Source organism: Cnephaeus nilssonii (assembly GCF_951640355.1).
Source record: "Cnephaeus nilssonii genome assembly, chromosome: 2".
Taxonomy (NCBI): Eukaryota; Metazoa; Chordata; class Mammalia; order Chiroptera; family Vespertilionidae; genus Cnephaeus; species Cnephaeus nilssonii.
In genome coordinates, this window is record NC_137073.1 from 110,121,830 (window position 1) to 110,141,775 (window position 19,946).

At 39.7% G+C, this 19,946-nt stretch overlaps 1 protein-coding gene across 1 annotated transcript in view; it reads right to left on the bottom strand.

Annotated features, from left to right (window-relative positions):
* Positions 1-19,946, bottom strand: part of SPEF2 (sperm flagellar 2) — a gene marked incomplete at its 3' end in the record, with an annotated part of 125,186 nt that overhangs the window by 69,446 nt on the left and 35,794 nt on the right. Inside the window, exons 10-15 of the mRNA XM_079798216.1 lie at positions 10,544-10,763; positions 8,651-8,799; positions 7,098-7,173; positions 5,139-5,200; positions 3,041-3,144; positions 394-650 (exon numbers count right to left, since the gene is read on the bottom strand). Coding sequence (XP_079654342.1) covers positions 394-650; positions 3,041-3,144; positions 5,139-5,200; positions 7,098-7,173; positions 8,651-8,799; positions 10,544-10,763 — 868 coding nt within the window. The remainder of the gene's footprint in view (positions 1-393; positions 651-3,040; positions 3,145-5,138; positions 5,201-7,097; positions 7,174-8,650; positions 8,800-10,543; positions 10,764-19,946) is intronic.

A 19,946-nucleotide genomic window follows, 5' to 3' on the forward strand; every position in this document is an offset into this window, starting at 1 on the left:
AATTTTGTGGGAATGAGTCTGCACTAACTCCAGTTAGTTAGTGCCAGAAAATTTAGAATACCCAGTATCCTAGAGAAATTTAAATTGTAAATAAGATCATCAAAGGAGGAGAAGGGGAAGAAAGAGAAGAAGGAGAAGGAGAAGAAGGAGGAGGAGGAGGAGGAGGAGGAGGAGGAGGAGGAGGAGGAGGAGGAGGAGGAGGAGGAGGAGAAGGAGAAGGAGAAGAAAAAGAAGGAGAAAGAGAAGAAGAAGAAGAAGATGAAGAAGAAGAAGAAGAAGAAGAAGAAGGAGAAGAAGAAGAAGAAGAAGAAGAAGAAGAAGAAGAAGAAGAAGAAGAAGAAGAAGAAGAAGAAGAAGAAGAAGAAGAAAGAAGAAGAATGGTGTGCAACTTACCCATTATGTCATTCATGCGACCCAGTGAGGAATTATCTGAAATATCTAATAACATGACAAAATCAAATACAGCTGGGGAAAAAGGCACATCTTTGGCAGTTATAGGATCAACAGCCAGTGTGAATATTCGTGCTTTCTTTTCCTCCAGTTCCATGAGGTTTCTGGTGCAGCCTGTGAGAGCTTGCTCTAGAAGCTCTGCTTGGTTCAGTGTCATTGGAAAACCATCGAGGACCCAGCCTTGATCCACAGGTATCTGACTAAATTGAAAATGGACAAATCATGAATGGTTCGGTAGGCATAAGTACATTAGAAATAATAATACAATTAATCTTTCCTTTATCTTTGTTTCAACTTCATAACAATCTCCTCCTATATGAATATTATTTCTTTATAGTAAATTTGGGTTAACTAATCATTTACTTGCTTAAAATCCTTCTGTGGGTACCTGCTGCCCTCCAAATTTATTCTAGAGGCCATGAGATGGTATTTAAAACTACATAGGCACAACTTCCTTACCTATGACATCTTCTCTCTCACAATTTTGTACTATTTTGTACACTTCAAACAAACTGATCTCCTCACTGTTGTGTGAGTATGAATTAGTATGAATTGCACTTTCTAGATTGTGTTCTCAGGCAGTTTCTCCACTGAAATTATTTCCTCATCTATACATAGTGGGATAGCGTACCTCAGAGGGTGGTTGTGAGAATGAACTGAAATGATACATTTTAAGACCCTAGCACAGAGGTTAGTACATGATGGATACTCACAATACCAACCTGGGAAGTTCTTCCTACCCCACCCAAGCCAGCATGGAGTCATGACCGCCTGATCTGAACTCATCTCTCATCCACTTCACCACACAACTGGTAATTATCATATTTCTACTTAGAAAAATTCAAGCAAGTCTTCTTTATCTCAATTAAGTTATAAGTTGGGTACAGACCCTCAGTGTAGCATCCTCTATAGAGAATGGGTGATCTAAGAATTATTTTAGTTCTTTAAATTGGAAAAGAGTATGAAAAGGGTATAAACTTTAACTTTGCTCTTCTAAACCTCTAAATCATGCACAATTGAGATTTTGGTGTTTGGATTAAAAGTTATGATCTTGTATCTTTTTCTGTTAGAACTATGAAAAGCAGGAAAATAACCTCATTTTTGCTTTTATAGGTTGTCCAGAGTTTGGTAAAGCACCATATAGAATCGGCTTGTTGACCTACAATGGCGATGTTTCTTGAGCACCTCACCAGCTCTGTGTGACCCCTCCTCCACCCACAGTCTCAGGAGCTACTTCAGAGGGAAGAGGTGGTCAGGGTCACACTTGTTCAACTGTGATGACATCAGGTGACATAGAGTGAGAAGACCTGGGCTTTGGCTCTGGCCACCCTACTAACCAGACAGGTGACTGAACTGCTTCATGGAACTGCCATGTGCCTTGTTTTCCTCATTGAAGACGAATGGGTTTGGGCTAGATGAAAGAATTTCAAAGTGACAACAGACCTCTGAAGGTGCCTCAGGAGCAGTGGGGATGGTTGTGGGAGGGTAGTGAAGAGGATAATGCGCAGACACTCTAACGCCGCTGAAGCCAAAGCTAAGATCTGCTTTATAGCTGCTTTTTTTTTTTTTTCATACACAATGCTTCGAACAAGGAGTCCCATAGGTAAGACATATTTTGCACCAGTTCTGAGAAATGTTACAACTAGTAGAATGAGATCCCTTCCAGCTCTGAGGGGGAGCATCCCGGTGACCCCCTTTGTTCAGCACTGCATTCAAGGAGCAATCATTCCAAGATACATCACAATGGAAAAGCAACTCAAACCTTTAATGAGGTCTTAAGAAAACACTAAAGGCGGAGTCCATTCCAGATGCGGAGCACAACTTCCCTAAAACCTCCTTCCCTCCCTCTCTCTCTGGTCTCATGTTTCCCACACAGCACCAGCTACCCCATTCTATTCCCTCACCCATCCCAGCTCTCTTTCATGATGGCTTTTTGATTCTTTTTTTTTCCCATCCTTCTAAACCTCATCTCTTTATTATATGTATCAACTGAGCTTCTATGGCTTCTCTTACTTTGCCCTTTTCTGTATTACAAAGAAGGCCTGTGGAAATTCTCCTTCCTTAGAAAAGAGGAAGATTACCGAATTGCAGTCTATTTTGGCTTTTCTTCATCCCCTATCACATGTTACCTCTGTGTTCTGCACATAATTAATTCTTCCCTGTGCACCTCTACATTCTCACCACCTTCTTACTCATTGCTGCTCAACCTTTGGATCCCTAAGTTCACACCCTCCTCCTGAAACACAAAACGAGGAAGCACATTGGCCTGTGAACCCACAGTTAGGGTCTCTGCCCTCCATAATCCGTCACCCATTGGCTTTTCTAAGTAGTACCTGCTTTCTCTTTGACTTTCTCACATGTTATAGAAACTGACCTGAATTAGCATCTGGGTGAACAAAATATAGTTGGTAAAGCAGAAAGTGAAATACAGGCATGTAAATCACAAAACATATCTTGATCTTGCTGTGTGTTTTCTTATATAGATGAGTAGTAGCATTCATTAGGTATTAAATATAAAATATTTCTATATTATTTTTATATATCTCTATATGGTAGAGAATATATTAAATAGATAAAAAATAGTACTTACTTAATAGCATTTACCATGATGTTAACTAGCAACGTGTCAGAAACGCTCTTTCCTTTCTTCAGCAATTTTTCGGATTTTGCACCAAGCTGAGCCCGCACAGTGAGCTACAAAAATAAACAATGGGTGGGAGAGTACCGCTACTTTAAGAGTAAGATTATAAATATTTGGAGAAAAAATCACGAAATGGTCATTTTCTCTGATGAAGATGCCAATTGTTTGTGACAATTCCGGGGTCAGCCAAGCATTTAAGGGAAATGTGTATGCAGGTTTTGAGGTTCCTCCTTTGTGACTCCCTCCCTTCCGAGGTCTTGTTTAATTTTTGGCATCCCCAACTTCATCCTCTAATACTTTAAATCAGAAAGAAGGAGGCTTTCTGCTGGAGTTCTAGCAGCTCGTGCCACGCAGCTGGGGCATGTCTGGTATGACCTGCAGAAGCATGGCTCCTGTCCAGGGACGCTCTCTTCATTCAATGGTCACATTCAATACGTTTTCTGCCTGGTGCTTGTTTGCTGCTTTGCTTTACCCACCTGCTGTTGGCCCTCAAATAATAAGCTTTTCTATTTTGGCCAGCCTTAGAATGTTATCTGTAGAAGAGCTAGTCCAACAAAGCTACTCTATTATATCAACTTCCCTCATGCCTGTTCTTCACTCAGCTGCCAGACTGAGCATTTTATAAGTTAAATGATACTACATCTCTACTCAATACCCAGCAAAGGCTCCCCCTTTTACTCCATATGTCCTAATCATTGCCTGTAAGGCGCTGGATGGCCTGAATCCTCTCTTTTCCTGTGCATCTGTCTAGTCTCATCGCTTACTCCTCTCCCATGGGTACCAAGCACCTTTCTGCCTCATGGTTGCCATCCAGCTCTGCTCTCCGCCTGAAGTGCTTCCTCAGGCCCACTTGGATGACTCTCTCAATCTTCCTTCAATCTGCTTAAATTTCACCTTCTCAAGGAGGACTACCCCATGTGAGACAGAAACTTCCCCTTGTTCCACGGTCTAGGTCCCTGATCCCCCTTACTCTACTCTACTCTACTCTACTCTACTCTACTCTACTCTACTCCATTCTATTCTACTTTTTCTTTTCTCCCAGCATCATCACCATCTAATAGACCATACAATTCATTTGTTTATGTGTTTGTGGTTTATTACCTGTCTTCCTCTATTAAAATGCAAACTCCATCAGGTCCAAACACTCTTTTTTGTTCAGTGATATATCCCAAATCATTACAACAGTGTATGAAATAAAGTATAACCTTTGAATTGAACTGAAATATGGACTTTGGGGGGAACTATAACTCAATAAATGTAAATATGAAAACAAACTTAGCCTTTCTGATAATTTATATTTCAAATACACAGAGTAAAAATTATAAGGCCCCCTTTATCACTTTCTCTACTGGTCATTATGTTTATAGTTTGGTATATATCCTTCCAAAACTTTTTCTCTCTTTAAACAGTTTTGAAATCTAAAATATTATAAAATTGTTTTTTCATGATGAAATGCATAAAGAAGTAATCTAATGTAAAAAAAATAAAGTCAATGAAATTATACTTGATTAACCTGGCCATTCTATTTGAGCACATACAGTGAACTGTGAAAATAAATAAAAAATGTTTCCATATACAGGAAAGCAATACTACATACAGAAATATTAGTTTCCACTAAAACAATAGTGAGTGAATTGTTGTAAATATTTTTTCAGAGATTAATAAAATATTCTGTAGAGTCACAAATAAGGCAAATAATTAATTCTGGAAAAATTCTTTAGAGGCAAAGAGAGTCTGAAAGAAAATAAAAGTCATAAATTGAGTGGTAAAGAAAAACACATAAATATAAATTTGGCATAAGTCTAAAATAAAAGAATGTGTTTACTTTCTTACTTGGCAAAATTGAACATCAATTTCCACTGCTTTAAAGTAAATAATATAAAGAATATCAAGTAAACTCAGAGTTAGCTTATATTTTACTATCGGACTTACTTTAACCCAAAGAGGAACACATTGCTATTTCATTCCACTTGAAGATACTCCTAAGAGCAAGGGATCATGATACACTCCAGTATACCAGCAACCAAAATTATATTACAATACTTACTTTAGAGACACTGTCACTTAACTTGATTTCTTCAGCTTTTGGTGTTTTATTGGTATCAGAACCTATCAACAGGAAAAAGTGGTAAGAACAAATGCCAGTACTTACAACTAACAACCATGTTAGCATCTGACCATCTATGGTTTTGGATTGATGGGTCATTGGACCCAGTTATGCCTAATACTCAGAGGAAGTAAGTAATAGAAATACCACAGTATGGCTGTTACCCTCATTCCACAACATTAAGATCCTGGCCACTGTGTGGCTTGGTGTTTTCCACCTCCTTCACTCAGTATGGCTCACTCACAACAATATCCTCAGAAATGCATTCAGATTGGGCTTTTCTTTTCAGAAAACAAGTTAGGTTTCTCAAGAAATTGTCAATATTTTTATTTTTCCTGGATTATCTAGTTATAAGTAACAAGTCTAAAAGTAGAAAATGTTAGAAGACAGAGGGGTTTTGGTTAAATTCTATGAAAAAATACAAAGTTTTCAGAGTCCATTTATAATCACTGTACTTTTGTAATAAAATTGGTTATACAGTACTTAGATTAAAAATCAATGAAAATATCTGGAAGAAACAAATACCCCAAATAAGGGACAGATTATCTCCCTTTAAACGATGAAAAACTCGGCTGCTCTAGGGAGTTGCATGCTCATAGGGAATCTAGGCATTGTCCAGTGGTGATGGCAATTGTGATGATGGCACAGGAGAATCTTAACATTATTCTAGAACTAGAGGCACAGTGCACAAAATTCGTGCATGGGAGGAGAACCCTCAGCCCCACCTGCACCCTCTTGTAATCCAGGACTGCTGGCTCCCAACCGCTCACCTGCCTGCCTGCCTGATCTCCCCTAACTGCTTCCTTGCCAGTCTGATTGGCCCCTAACTGCTCTCCCCTGCTGGCCTGATTGCCCCTAACCACCTCTGCCTCGGCCCCCGCCACTGTGGCTTTGTCCGGAAGAACATCCAGAAGACAATGTCTGGTCTAATTAGCATATTACCCTTTTATTAGTATAGATATGAAGAAACTATTGAATATGGAAAAGCTGTCACTAGCACACATAGAAGGCATATTTAAGACTTAAAATTGCTTTCTACCAGTGGTTCTACAAAGGATCTAAAGGACTGGGGCTAATTTCTCATTAGGTTTGGGAAGCTTGGTTCTATTTGCCTTGCTCACGGTTAGGAATACACTGAGTATTATCTAAGGTACCACTGTTCAGGTGGCTTGAAGAGTCCAGACCCTGCAGCCTCCCTCAACACCGTGAATAAAGCAGTAGTATGCGGAGAGGGCCCCAGTAATACTCACTCACCCAGACCTGCATAGGTGAAACAAACAATGAAAAGCCAGGAAGAAAGGAGGAGGATATATTCTGGTGGTCTTGATAACACAGCCAAACTGAGCAACCATTGAAGGAGTGTGAAAAAATTCCTTGTTATTTTTGTCTCTTATCCCCAGTTGTAGACAAAGGTTAGGGATCTCTGTGTTTATCTTGTTCTGTCTGTCAAATGACCATGGAGACAATTATGTGAGACTCCCCTGCAAGCACATTTGTGCTCACATACATGTGCTCTTACTGTTTGTCTGTCCTTCTAATGTAAATGATAGATGATGTGTTGATGTGTTATACACACACACACACACACACACACACACACATATATATACATATATATACACACACATATAGTGTGTGTGTGTGTGTGTGTGTGTGTGTGTGTGTGTGTGTATTGATTTTAGAGAGGAAAGGAGAGGGAGAGAGATAGAAACACCATCGATGAGAGAGAATAATGGATCGGCCGCCTCCTGCACACCCCTTAGTGGGGATCGAGCCTGCGACCCAGGCATGTACTCTTGACCGGCATTGAACCTGGGACCTTTCAGTTCACAGGCTGACACTCTCTCCACTGAGCCAAACCAGCTGGGGCTGGATGATGTGTTTTAATGTCTTACTTACTAAGTGTAGTTTTATCTTCCGTTTCTGGAAAGGCTTCCTCTGAAAGTAGCTCAAGTGAAAATTTACTTTGAAGATCCTTTGGGGAGAAAACACACACACACGAACAGGTTTAATATTGTCATTTTAATAGCATTATAAATTTCATTTCTATAAGTGAGGTTTGAAAAAAATACTATTTTGTAACATTAAGACATAAGTGATATTTAGAGGGACTGAATAATTTCCAGAAAGAAACAAAGTTTGGTGATAATTGTGCTTATGGAAATACACAGCCTGTCCCTCTAATGGAAATGATTAGGTATGTGTGGTGGAATGTGTCTTTCAATTGGCCTTCAATTCCTATGTAAAATACAGCAACTGCCATTTTGAAAACACAGTGGAAGGTGAGAAAGAGGTAAAGTTTATGGAAACCACCTTAGAAAGAACAATCCTAGAGATGTCAATCATAGCTAACCATAAGGGAAATAAAGATGTGTGTTATCTGGCATCCAAAAGGTTAGAGTATGAAGAGTACTACAACATGGAAGACAAAGCATCCCCCAGTGAAGAAAACTCACAGTTATTTTCAGAATTCATAGTTAAAGGATACTTATTTTATAGCTCATGCCAATGATCTGGGATTAGATTCTCTGCTAATTCATTCAGTTGCAGAGACAGCATAAGGTAGGGGAAAGAGCTTTGGGTTTAGAACCTGGGATCTCGATCACAGTCTAGACATTACCAAGGGTCTTACCCTAATCAAACCAATTCATGCTTAGGGCTTCTACTGTCTCCCAAGGTGGGGCCACATTCTCCTATTTCCTGCACTAGAATCTTCATGTAATAATGTAGCAAGATGCAATACTGATGAGAATGTGATGCTGGTAAACCTCCCTTCAACCCCACACCTCCACAAACTGAGATCTATGAGTTTAGATCAGAGATGGGCCAACAATGCGCATGGACCAAATTTAGGGGGCTATTTTTATATGGTCCGTGGGCACTTAAAACTCCATAAGACACCATTGTGAGCCTGGGGACTAAACCGGGTGTCACCCTCCACCTCCTGTCCCTGCTCAGCTCTAGCACTGGCATTGACCATTGCCCAGGGCTGGCTTTGGCTCCAACTACATGATAGGGACTCTGCTGTTGGCCAATGCCAGGCTCTCAGTAGTAGAATTTCACTCCAGGTGCTAGTGACTTGCTGAACTCCCCACAGCACTCATATCCTCTCCCCTCCAGCCCTTAAAATTCAGGCCCTCCACTCCCTCACCATCAGTGGCTCTTTCCTGAGGAGAATGCCTCTAGCGGAAGGTGACTGGGCACAAAGCCAGACCATCACCCTGGACGGACCACCCAGGGAAACTGGTGGTGGGGTGGATTTTCTCTTGTGGTATATAAGTACCCCATAATATCCTTGATTTTGCCTCTTGACCCACAAAAACCTCAACTATTTACTCTTGGGACCTTTACAGAAAAGGTCATCAAGCTCTGGTCTAGGAGATCTTTTAGGTTCTATCTAGCTTCAAATCTCATACACAAGGTGCAAGAAAGATAACTAAAATCGCACTTGCCTGGCTTTCGCTACTATGCAGCTCTGACGGAGCCTTTTCTTCGGCTTCGTGCTGAATCAGAAGGGCCTCACTGACGGTTTCATTGTCATGACTTGCTTTGATAGCTTCTCGGAGAAGCGTGTCGATAGAAAGTACCTGGACAGGAAAGTCTAAAGTACAAAAGGCAGTTTTACTGACAGCTTCTCATGTAGGACACTGACATCATTGTCTTTCTGTGCTGGGTTCGCCTTCTCACACTGTCTTAAGGGCCCCCTAGAACTGCTGTCTGAATCAAGCTGCTTTTTTAAAATATTGTGTTAGAATTCACAGAACATACAAGTACCCATTTTGACTGTTCTACAGACACACTTCAGTGGTATTTAAGTTATTCACAATGTTGTCCAACCATCACCACTATCTTGTTCCAGAAAAATTTTATCATCCCAAAAGGAACCCCTGTATTCATTAAGCAGTCACTTCTTCACCCTATCCCTGTCCCTGGCAACAACTAATTTGTTTCCTGTCTCTATGGATATTTCTATTCTGAATATTTCATATCAGTGGAATCATACAATATGTGGTCTTTTGTGTCTTGACTTCTTTTGCTCAGTATGTTTTCAAGGTACATTCATGTTGTAGCATGCATCAGTACTTCACTCCTTCTTATGAATGAATGATATTCCATTGTGTGGATATATATTTGTTATCCATTCATCAGTTGAAGGACATTTGGATTAGTTCCAAGTTTTGGTTATTAACGGTACTGCTATGAATATTCTTATACAATGTTGTTTCTTCTTTTTGAACACCTGTGTTTAATATTTTTGGGTATATAACTAGTAGTGGAATTGCTGGAGTTATATGGCAATACTGTGTTTAGCTTACTTGAGAAACCACTAAACTGATTTCCATTATGGCTGTACCACTTTACAATCCCACCAGCAATGTGTCCCAATATCTCTACTTGTCTTTTTCCCATTAAAAAAAATTACACTGGCCCAGCCAGTGTGGTTCAGCGGTTGAGCACTGACCCATGAACCAAGAGGTCATCAGTTAGATTCCTGGTCAGGACACATGCCTGGGTGTGGGCTTGATCCCCAGTGGGGGCGCATGCAGGAGGCAGCCGATTGATGATGTTCCTCTCTCATCGATGTTTTTATCTCTCTATCCCTCTCCCTTCCTCTCTCTCTAAAAATTGATAAAATGTATTTTAAAAAATACACCTATTCTAGTGATGTGAGGAGTTATCTCATTGTGATTTTGTCTAGTTGCTTTTTAAGGAGGGCTCTTTGACATCTCAATAATGACCTGCCCTTCTTTGTCTTAGAATGATTCAAGATGGACTGGCCTCAGTGCAAATTTTGAGCTCTCCCATGAAAAAGGGAAACACATAATGAATAAAAATTAATTGAACAGATGGTAACCTGTGATTTTTCCTCTAACTGAAAGAACTTTTACAGAGAAAGACTAAGGCTCATTAAAGACAGAGTGAAAATTCAAAAAATATAAAGCATGAAAATATTTACATTTTTTTATATTATATAATTTTAAGTGAATTTCTCTTGTACTTGTGACAAATTATTAATATCCTACTTCATCTGTTGGTAAAGTAAGTAAAATTTATGAGGAAAAGTTCAAGACTTGTTATTTCTAGTTATACTCTGCATCATGATAATGTAGCATATCCATATAACCAGGTTTGCCTGGGACAGTCACAGTTTATGACTCTATATTGGTGAGTGTCTAACTTGGAAACAAATTATTTGATCATTCTATTATAAAATTCTTGATGACAGATTTTCCTAATATATCAGCAGACCCTCGTGTATGTTTTCTACAGACACAGCCATTTGTAAAAACAGTCAATGTTAAGATAATTAGATAAATACAAATATAAAAAGGAAAAAATTCTACCTTTTTCTAGAGCATTTACAGCAGTTGTTTTTCCACTAAATGTCTTCCCTAATATGCACCCTTTAATAGCACATGAAGGCACTTCAGATTCTGTTGATTCAACTTGAGGGGGAAGAGATTTTTCAGTTAGTCTGTGAACCACATGGCCCAATATGCAATTGTTGGAGGGTGGTAAACTTTCAATCATTTCTTCTGGTAAGGCCCACTCTCCAACCATGTTCTGTGAAAGTAGCAATGAGACAAACAAAACATAATATTCTTAAAAGTGGAATTTAGGCATATAAGGATATTGAAAGCAAATCCAAATTATAACAAACAAAAGCTAATCAATAGGTCGAATTATTATATATAATAATAAAAGCACAATGTGCTAATTAGACTGGATGGCAGAACAGCAGAAGGACTGTCCGGACGATCTTCCAGATGACCTTCCAGACGAAGCCGGGGCTGTGAGGGCCGAGGCAGCCGCCACAGCTGCGAGTGCTGAGTCCCTTGCATGAATTTCGTGCATCGGGCCTCTAGTATTACATAAATGACTAATACAATATTTTCATATTAGGGAGCAAAAATTGAGCTCACCACATAAAAATTAAGAAAACACACACTAACCCAACTCTAAAATCCATAACAGTTTATAAAAGGAGGCATATTGAGTTAACTGAGGCAAATTATAGTCCAGGTTGAGCATTAGGATACTTAAAACTATCATAAGTAAGCAGATAAAAAAGCAGTAATAGTTTTATCTGCTATTTCATGCCCAATATGGTGGCTATGTTTAACTCCCAGTTTTTTCCAGGTTTCTTGCTGAAATGATCAAACAATTAGAGGGAAAGAAAAACAACAACACTACAGACCACATTCTCTGAGCTCTGTGTAATAAAACTAGAAATTGATTTTTGAAAGATATGAAAAATATAAATTTTTAACAACTAAAATCAGTCTTTTTGAGTAATTCTTGATGCAAGAAAGAAATTAAAAATATAAATATCCAAAAAGAACATTAAAACAATAAATTTATTAACAATATGGGATGGGATCAAACTGTACTTAGAGGAAAATTCATAGTTCCTTAGTATAATGCCTTGACCTAAAAAGAAGGGAAATTAATAAACTAAGCATTGAAATAGGAAAAATAATATTAAAATAAAGTAAAAAAAAGGAAGAAGAGACTCATAAAAATGGAAATTGATAAATTAGAGAGCAAACTATTGAGATACTTTTTATTGATATATTCCTACATTTGTCCATGATAATCCTGATAATAAAATTGCTATTAGTTCTGAACAAAGGTGAAGAATAGCAAGTATCAATTTTATAACATAATAGGAAGAAAGTAACAGATTTTAAGAAGACTTAAAAATCTTTAAGAAAATGTTATGTATAACTCTACTATAAAAAACTGGAATTTATTACTGTATGGTAAAATGATATTGTAGGAGAGTAAAAATGATACAATTTTTAATTTAAGTGGAGTATTTGAAAGATGAAAGCCATGAAAAAAGTGGAAAAATTGTCAAAGAACTATATCCAGAGGAATCCTGAAGACCATCATAGTCTGCAGAAAAATGTTCATACCATAATTAAACTGAAATGTAAGTGCTGTTTAGTTTTCCAGAGAATGGAATGAAATAGAAAGCTTTCCAGTTCACCTGACAAAACTAGCATAATCCTGATACCAGAAAGATATCAAAAGTAATTGACAAAAATAGCATCCAAGAAGAAAACTACAAGCCAACCTCACTTGGAAATATTTTACAAGAATCATGCCTACAATAGTAACAGAATTAGCATTATATTAAGAGGCAATAAAGATACCAATTGACATTTACTACACAGTATGTGCCATATACTGTTGTTTTTATGCATTATCTCACAAGATTCTCACACAACTCTTACAAAAGTATTCTTATCTTTCTGATTTTTCAGAAGAAAACACCTGAGTATTATAGAAGCTAAATTTCTTGTCAGTGTTCACAACAAATAGTAATGGCAGAACTTGTATTGGAACGCAGGCAGGCAGATTCCAGAACATGTGCTCATAACCTCTATATTATGTTGAAGTTGTCTTGCCATAACTAAATCAGAGTTACTTCATAAATACTGGGTAGGATAAATATTAGAAAACCTGTTACCATATCACATTAATAAGCTATTTTTTTTAAAAAAAGCCATGATCATTTTGACCAAGCATCTGATAAAATTCAAAATTCATTTCTGATGAGACTATATATATATATATACACACACATACATATATATATTAAACAAAGCAAATCCTTTAATGTGCAATGAATTGAAGATGACATCCTTAGCACCCTTAGGAGCCATAGGTAGTGGTGAACAAAGATGAATGATACATTTTTCCATTAAAGGCAGGAATAAGAAAAAGATGCTCATCATTAGCTTAAGAGTCACACTATTCTGGGAGTTCTAAACAAGGAGTTCTACATAAGAAAAAGAAAGAAGTTGCAATGTCCCTAGGGAACAATGTCCCTAGGGAAGTGGAGGTGGCTGTGGAATTGAGTCTCTGGTATAGAGATGGCTGCTGCTGCTCAGAGGCAGCAGAATAAAGCCCTCTTCCATCACTGAGTGAATGTGGCAGAACACAATGGGACAGAATGTTGACCATGAAGAGAATGGAATGCTTAGATTAGAAAAAGAACGGAGGCCTGACCTGTGGAGATAAGCAGATCAAGGTGTTTTTTTGTTTTTTGTTTTTTTGGGGGGGACACATTTGAACCATCTTAAAAACACAGTTGAAGACCAAGAATAAAGGGTAAGACAAGGTAAACAGCTCAGGTTGGAACAAGAACATGATGAGTGAAAAAGAGGTCAGAAGAACTGGAAAAAGAGGTAAATTCAGACCAGAATGAAGATTACTAGTTTCACTCCATTGAGCAAAAGAGATTGTCTAGTTCGTTAGTGAAGAAGAACCAGGTTTCTATTTTACATAATTATATAATAAAATTATACTAGAGAAAAATTATACAATATATTTAGTTCTTACTCCTTCAGGTACTGTTATAAATAGACATCTAGCTAGCTATTAGTTTCAGGACTCTGATGCCTAGAGTGGGCAACACCAGGTAAGTCTCACCTGGTATCAACTAGTACTTTAGTAAGACACTATTTTGTGTGTAGATGTGCTCCTTGGTCTTAGTACTAATTCATGTCAACTGACATGCATATATAATGAACAATTAACATCTCTTTATTTTTATTGTGCCTATAGAAATACCGTCAATATGTCTTTTTGAGAAGGTAAAAGTGCAAGACTCAAGATCTATCAACACCTCTTGTCTACCTACACACAGAGATCATAAAATTACAACAGAGTAAACAATCCCTGACCTTGATTAAAAGTCATAACCTCTTTACTAGTACTATTTTTAGTAATTGACTTACACTGACCTTTCCGGAAACTGAATTCTGAATTCCTGGGACCATGGTATCTCCCAATTCTCCTGTTTTCACCGATAACATGGACCTAATAATCTGTTTACCAGCCTGGATTCAGTACACTCACATGGTTCTCTATATCATGTTGTCACTACCTCAGGTTCCCTAGTCTTCTGATTCTGGTTACATCCCGTCTGTCATATCCTTTTGTGTCCTGTGGCCTGATAAATCATTGTCCTTGGTCCCCTTGTTATTAACTGGCTACAAGTATCATGAGCATTTACAGACAGACCTGATTGAGAACAGTGTGTTTGAATGTGCACACTTCAAAGACACACCTAAGATCTCCCATGTGATCAGGTCACTGGATTCTCTCCTTGACTGCAATATTGCCCAAGTGGCTAGATGCTGCTGCTGGCGGAGATGCATGGTTTTCTCAACATGCTTTGCTTGCTTCTCTGAACATGATTACCCTTGGAGCAAAGCAAATGTACCTCATTCTCATTTCTTCTAGAGATCCAAGATGGAAATAGAGCTTTCTCATCTATCCTTTTAAAAGAGAGAGGAGACACAGTTCACTTTGACAAACCTGTGTTAACTGAATCTGGACCTTGGGAAACATTCAACTGTCATGTGAGTTCCACTAGCACAATATTCAACCAACACACACTGAGTTATGCCAATGCTATTTAGTAGCCACCTTGGAATGTGGCTTTTGTAGAGTGGCGGTACTGGTTGGAGAGTACACACAATCCAGTGTTTGTCTTCATCAGTGGCTAGAATTTACCAGCATCTACATGGCCTGAAGTGCCCAGCTATTCCCAGGCTGGTAGGCTCCAAGCGACTCACAATTCAACCCCAAATGCATTCAGACCTGCCAGTTTCCTTGAAATGCCATCTTTTTACCTGGAGATAATAAAACCCAACAACAGACATATTATCTGGTTACGGTGGCCAAAAAACTAATGGTGGAAGCTTCTAATAAACTGACTTCGAGAAATGCCACATGTAGTAACTCCACAAAATGAGGCTGAGCCTCCTTTAGAGTGCAGTGGTCGAAGCACCACAACTCCACCCTGCCAAGGCTTTCGAGCCGCATGAATTCTGCATCTGCTGTGGCTGGTTTTTCTTGCCCGCCACTCGGCAGAAAGTGAGGAAGAGAAGACAGTCTGTGATAGCTGAAGGCAGCTGAGGCTTGTAGTTGCAGCCTCAGGGGTTGTCGGAGCCATTATCAATCCTCAAATTCCGGAGGACGTTCTATCTTTGTTCATCATGGTGACCTTTCCTTTAGCTACTAGTACAGGCTTCCTTCCAGGTCAACCACTTCACCAAATGTCTCCATTTTTTATTGTTAGGAACCCTGTGAGCACTCCTCCAGCTGTCTGGCCTCTATTGAAGAACAATTACCAATTGTACTGCATCTTCCAGGAAAGTGGCTTTCAGACATTTTGGCCAAGGGCCCTCCATAAGAAATGCATTTTACATTGTTACCAGTATTTGTGCACAAGTACGTGTAAGACAGAAAAAAATGTTGTATACAATACCTATCCTTGCTACCGGTGGGGTGCTTTGGTTTCTATTGTATACCATTGCATCATTTTCATTATGTCGTGTTTCTATTTTTAAAAAAATAATGATTATGACCTATGAATTAATTTCATATTCTATTCTCAATCCACTGCTTGAAAAAAAAAACACAAAAAAAAAAAACAAAAAATAAAGGATGTTTTATTGGACAAGAAACCAGGTGCCCTCAGTTCTGATTTCATGTGTCTGAGTACCATCTTGGATTCATCTCTTAAATAGGAAGGACAAACCCTTAACTTTATACTAACAGTGACTCAACCCAGAGAGTTACCAAGTAGAGATTCACCAAAATATATTTTAAAAATAATAACATAATTCTAGGTGCAATTTCTCATAATTGATAATAATTTAAAGTCCAGTTTACTCACCTTTTTTTAGATCTTATTTGTGTGGTTGATTTTAGATCTTAGTTTCCCAAATAAGATTGAAAGACACAACTCAACCCCAAATCTAGATCAGGAAATGTCATCATTACAAATAGAAGTCGGCAAGAATCCACAGGCCATGTACGAAATTAGCTAGTCCTGGAAGCATTTCTTGAAGTCAGGGTTTGTAGTATGATTTTGAGAGAGCTTCTCCATTAAATCAAGGTGTCCTTTTTATGGCCGCAAAAAGCATCTCAGTTGAAATGTAATAAATTATTCACAATCTATATGTTTGGGACTTTGTAAGAACCACTGCCGGAGATTTTACAGTGGCCTGGAATGAGAAGGAGCTGCCTGTGTGAACGGGCATGTAAGAGGTGATGTATGGAGCGCTGTTTGTGACCTGATTAATTTCATATTCCCAACTGGATATTTGCCTTGGGTCTCCTAAACCAGGTTGGTGCAACCATGAACCACATGACGGGCAGATAATAAAAACAAGGCGCAGACATTCCAGCTCTTTTGTGGCAATTGCCTGGGGCCCCCTCACTTTGCTTCCAAGCCTTTAATCCGCATCTTCTTCTGTTCCAGTTCTGCCTCCCTTCCAACCACCCAGCTTCATTTTCATTCTCTAGTCTGGTTCTCACCAATCTCAGCTTTGATCCTTGGCCTACTCAAAGGACTTGGCTTGAGTCCACCTCTGCTGCTTCCTGTTTCTGGCTACTTTCAGATAAACTATCTTGATCATCTTGGTTCCAGTTCAAAGAATTCAATCTCTGGCACCGGCAATCCTGGCTGATCTTCTGTTTGGATCTGTCCTGTCTCCTACCAGAGGTAATCAGATGTTATAGGAACACACTTATTACTATGGCAACATGGAAAATCCAGGGGCTATATTCCAATTACTGAAATTTGGCATTCAGAAAAAAAGCCATACTCCACAATGGAGTACTAAGGTAAAACTTTGTAGCTTTCAGAGCTTCTGTTCTTTGCCTTTCCTTCCCAGGCTTTTTCTCCTCCAACCACTCAAAAACCCCGAGGGAACATGGGGGAACTGCCTAAATCTGTAATTCAGACTTTTAAATTCCTGGCAACTGCCCATGATTCTCAGGAGAAGCAGAAATGGTGGTTGGATACTTTGCACGATGGGGAGTCAGCTCATGTAAGCACAATATGGTTTCTTAACCACAGTGTGGAACCTTTTTGATGGCCAGGTTCCAATGAGAAGAATGGATCCTGCCCTGCGCAACCCTTAACAAGGAGGAAGAGAGGAGAAGTCAGCAGCTGATGGACAACTAAATTCTGACGTCTCACCAAAGAACTGTCATGGAGTAGGCTCTGTGTTGGGACTCGATTTAAAGGTCTCAGAGCAACTAGAAAAGATGAGCTGGCCTTGCTGAGTGAGCTTGGCAGCCTTTCTAAGTCACCTGACTTCCAGTCATGTGATAGCCATGGTTAGCTACCTGGCCATACCTTTCTGCCAGGCTTGCCTGTAGATTACAGAGGAGCTAAGGGCATGGGGATATACACCTCTCACTGATGTTGGCAGGGCAGATGCACCTCCAGAGAGAAGGTATGCCTTCATGCACCTCTGTGCTAGAGTTCTCAGTCTGAGCCCCCTACCTATTGTCAGGAAGTGCATACGTAGCCCATGGTAAGCAGGGAGAGACAGCCGTTAACTCTACTTCACCCACAATGCTGAACTGAAGGCTGTTCTGGCTACAAGAAGAATTGCGAGTAGTCAATGCCTGCCTATCAGCAGATCCTGCAGTTAATTCTGTCTCACTAGGAAATGTGAAGACCTGGTCCTAATCCTAATAACGGCTTTCACTCAGAACCGTATCACTTAGGTCCCAGCAGCAGCCTTCCCCAACCTGCCCTGACCTAATGCCACGGAAATAGATATTTAGTTCTAGCCTATCACAAAAGGAGACCCAGGTAACAAATTCTACCTACATTGTGCCTAATTTGAATTCCCCTACTTTGAGGGAAATTCATATTGGCCATGGTCACTTACCCAGCAGGTGATGAAAATCACTGTCAAGGCCGGAAGGCCTACACCTGAGAGAGGCTGGCACCTCACCATGCACAACCTAACAATTCTCGCTTCTAACAAGTCCATCAGTTCAGAAAGCCCAGCACTTGCAAGAAGGGGCAGGCTTCTTTTTCTTACTTATAGATCAGGCAGCCAGAATAACTGGGCTGACACTTCGTCTTGCAGGTCTGATTACCAGGAGCAACTGAAACGAAGCCACTTTGAGAGCTCCTCTGTCCTGAAAATGGATATTTCTGTGCTGCTGAAATTCAGCGACAAATCAGCTGCAAACAATGGGCAGGGGCTAGTGTGGCACTCTGATGCCAGACGTGCTCAAAGGGACTCAGTGGAGGAGATCCAGGGAGGAGTACCTTCTTCACCCCAAAAGGACAGGTCCATAGTCCTGGTTCCATTCTCTGCCCTGGCAAGCACCCCGGCCCTCCTGGGGCATTGAACGCAGCATAGTGGGGATTACAGCAGCTGTGCAGCTAGTCCAGTTCTTTTTACAGCACAATTGCCTGGGTCTGAAACAAATTAAGACTTTAAGGCTACTGCATTCTTCCTGACCCCCAAATGCCCTTGGGTCAGCATCACACTGGACATTATATCAGATCTCTCCCTGTGAAAGGGCCACCAAACAATTCTAGAGTTGGTAGTCCTTCTAATAAAAACAGTAAACTGTATTTCTTAGTTGGTCAAACTATGCTCTATTCACCAGGGAGGTGGTGTCTCCCTCAAGATCACTTTGATACCAACTTTTATCGTCTTGCTGCTCAAAAAACTTTTCCAGAAGCTTCTACATCTGAATTCACCTACCTGCTACCATTGCTCAGCCAGGGACAGACAGAGAGACAGACTTGGTTAGAATTTCTCTAATGTCACATAAGGTAAATACCTCAAAGAGGCGTAGACCACTCCAAAAAAGCTTATAGGTGGCACTGACCAATATATCAAAGACAACTCTATGTCCAGTGTACCAAAGTATATTGCTGACAGGCCATGGGAACTGGACAGGAGCAGAGGGGGGTTCTTTCAGGTGGGAGAGTTCTCAGCCCAACACCTCTGCCCCACACCAAAATTCAAAGACTTTCTTGGATCCATTCAAGGTTCTGGAGATTTATTGGGCCCCATGAGCAAAGTTCCCCTTCTAGTCCCTCTTCTCCTTAGACTCAAGACCTCTGCCAAACCTCCTCCAGTCTTCTGAAATCCTTGGCCAACAATAGTTGAAAGATAGCCTTGTTTCTTGGTAACCACGTGGCTAGGATAACTACAGCTCCCTTTGGAAATCAATACATGAATATTCTACTTTGCAAATTAGTATCACTATGTTTGGTTACCATAAATCAGTATTATAGCACCTACTGGTAATCCCACTAAGACACAGCCACACAATGAGGCCTACCCAGAAAAAGCTGGCCAGCTAGCCTTACCATTACGGGAGGAATTTAGAGAGTTGGAGACAAAACTCTAAACAAATAGAGCCATTAAGTGCACAGCATAAAAACTAAACTAGAACCATGGTGCGAATATTACTTTCAGTGCCAACCTTCTTTCCTAGCTCCTATTTTAGAGGCCGGTTGTTATTCTTGTTACCTATCTTGGGAAACGTTTGTATATCAGCAGGTGCCTCTTATGTCTTAATCCAAAGAAGTGATAATGTGTGGCATCGGGTACAATGGCAAACAGAACTTTTAAAGTAGGAGGTCTGACAGATTATCTCCACTTCCATCATGTGAGCAACTGCTCACTCTACTTAAAAGTAAGCTATACTCCCGCAAAGCTCAAAATAGAAGATATAAACATATCTTCAGAGTAAAAACTAAATAATAATAAGGTATTTTAAGACTTCTTTCTCAACAGGGAGAGAAGAAGAAAAAAAAAGCATCAAAACAGCCATTTCATTTGAATTTAAGGAGTCTTGCACTTGAAGTATTACCTAAGCTTGCACTCTGAGGTATTTCATAAGTGTCCCGAGTAAACATGTATGTTACAGACTCTATGGTGTCCCTCCACAATT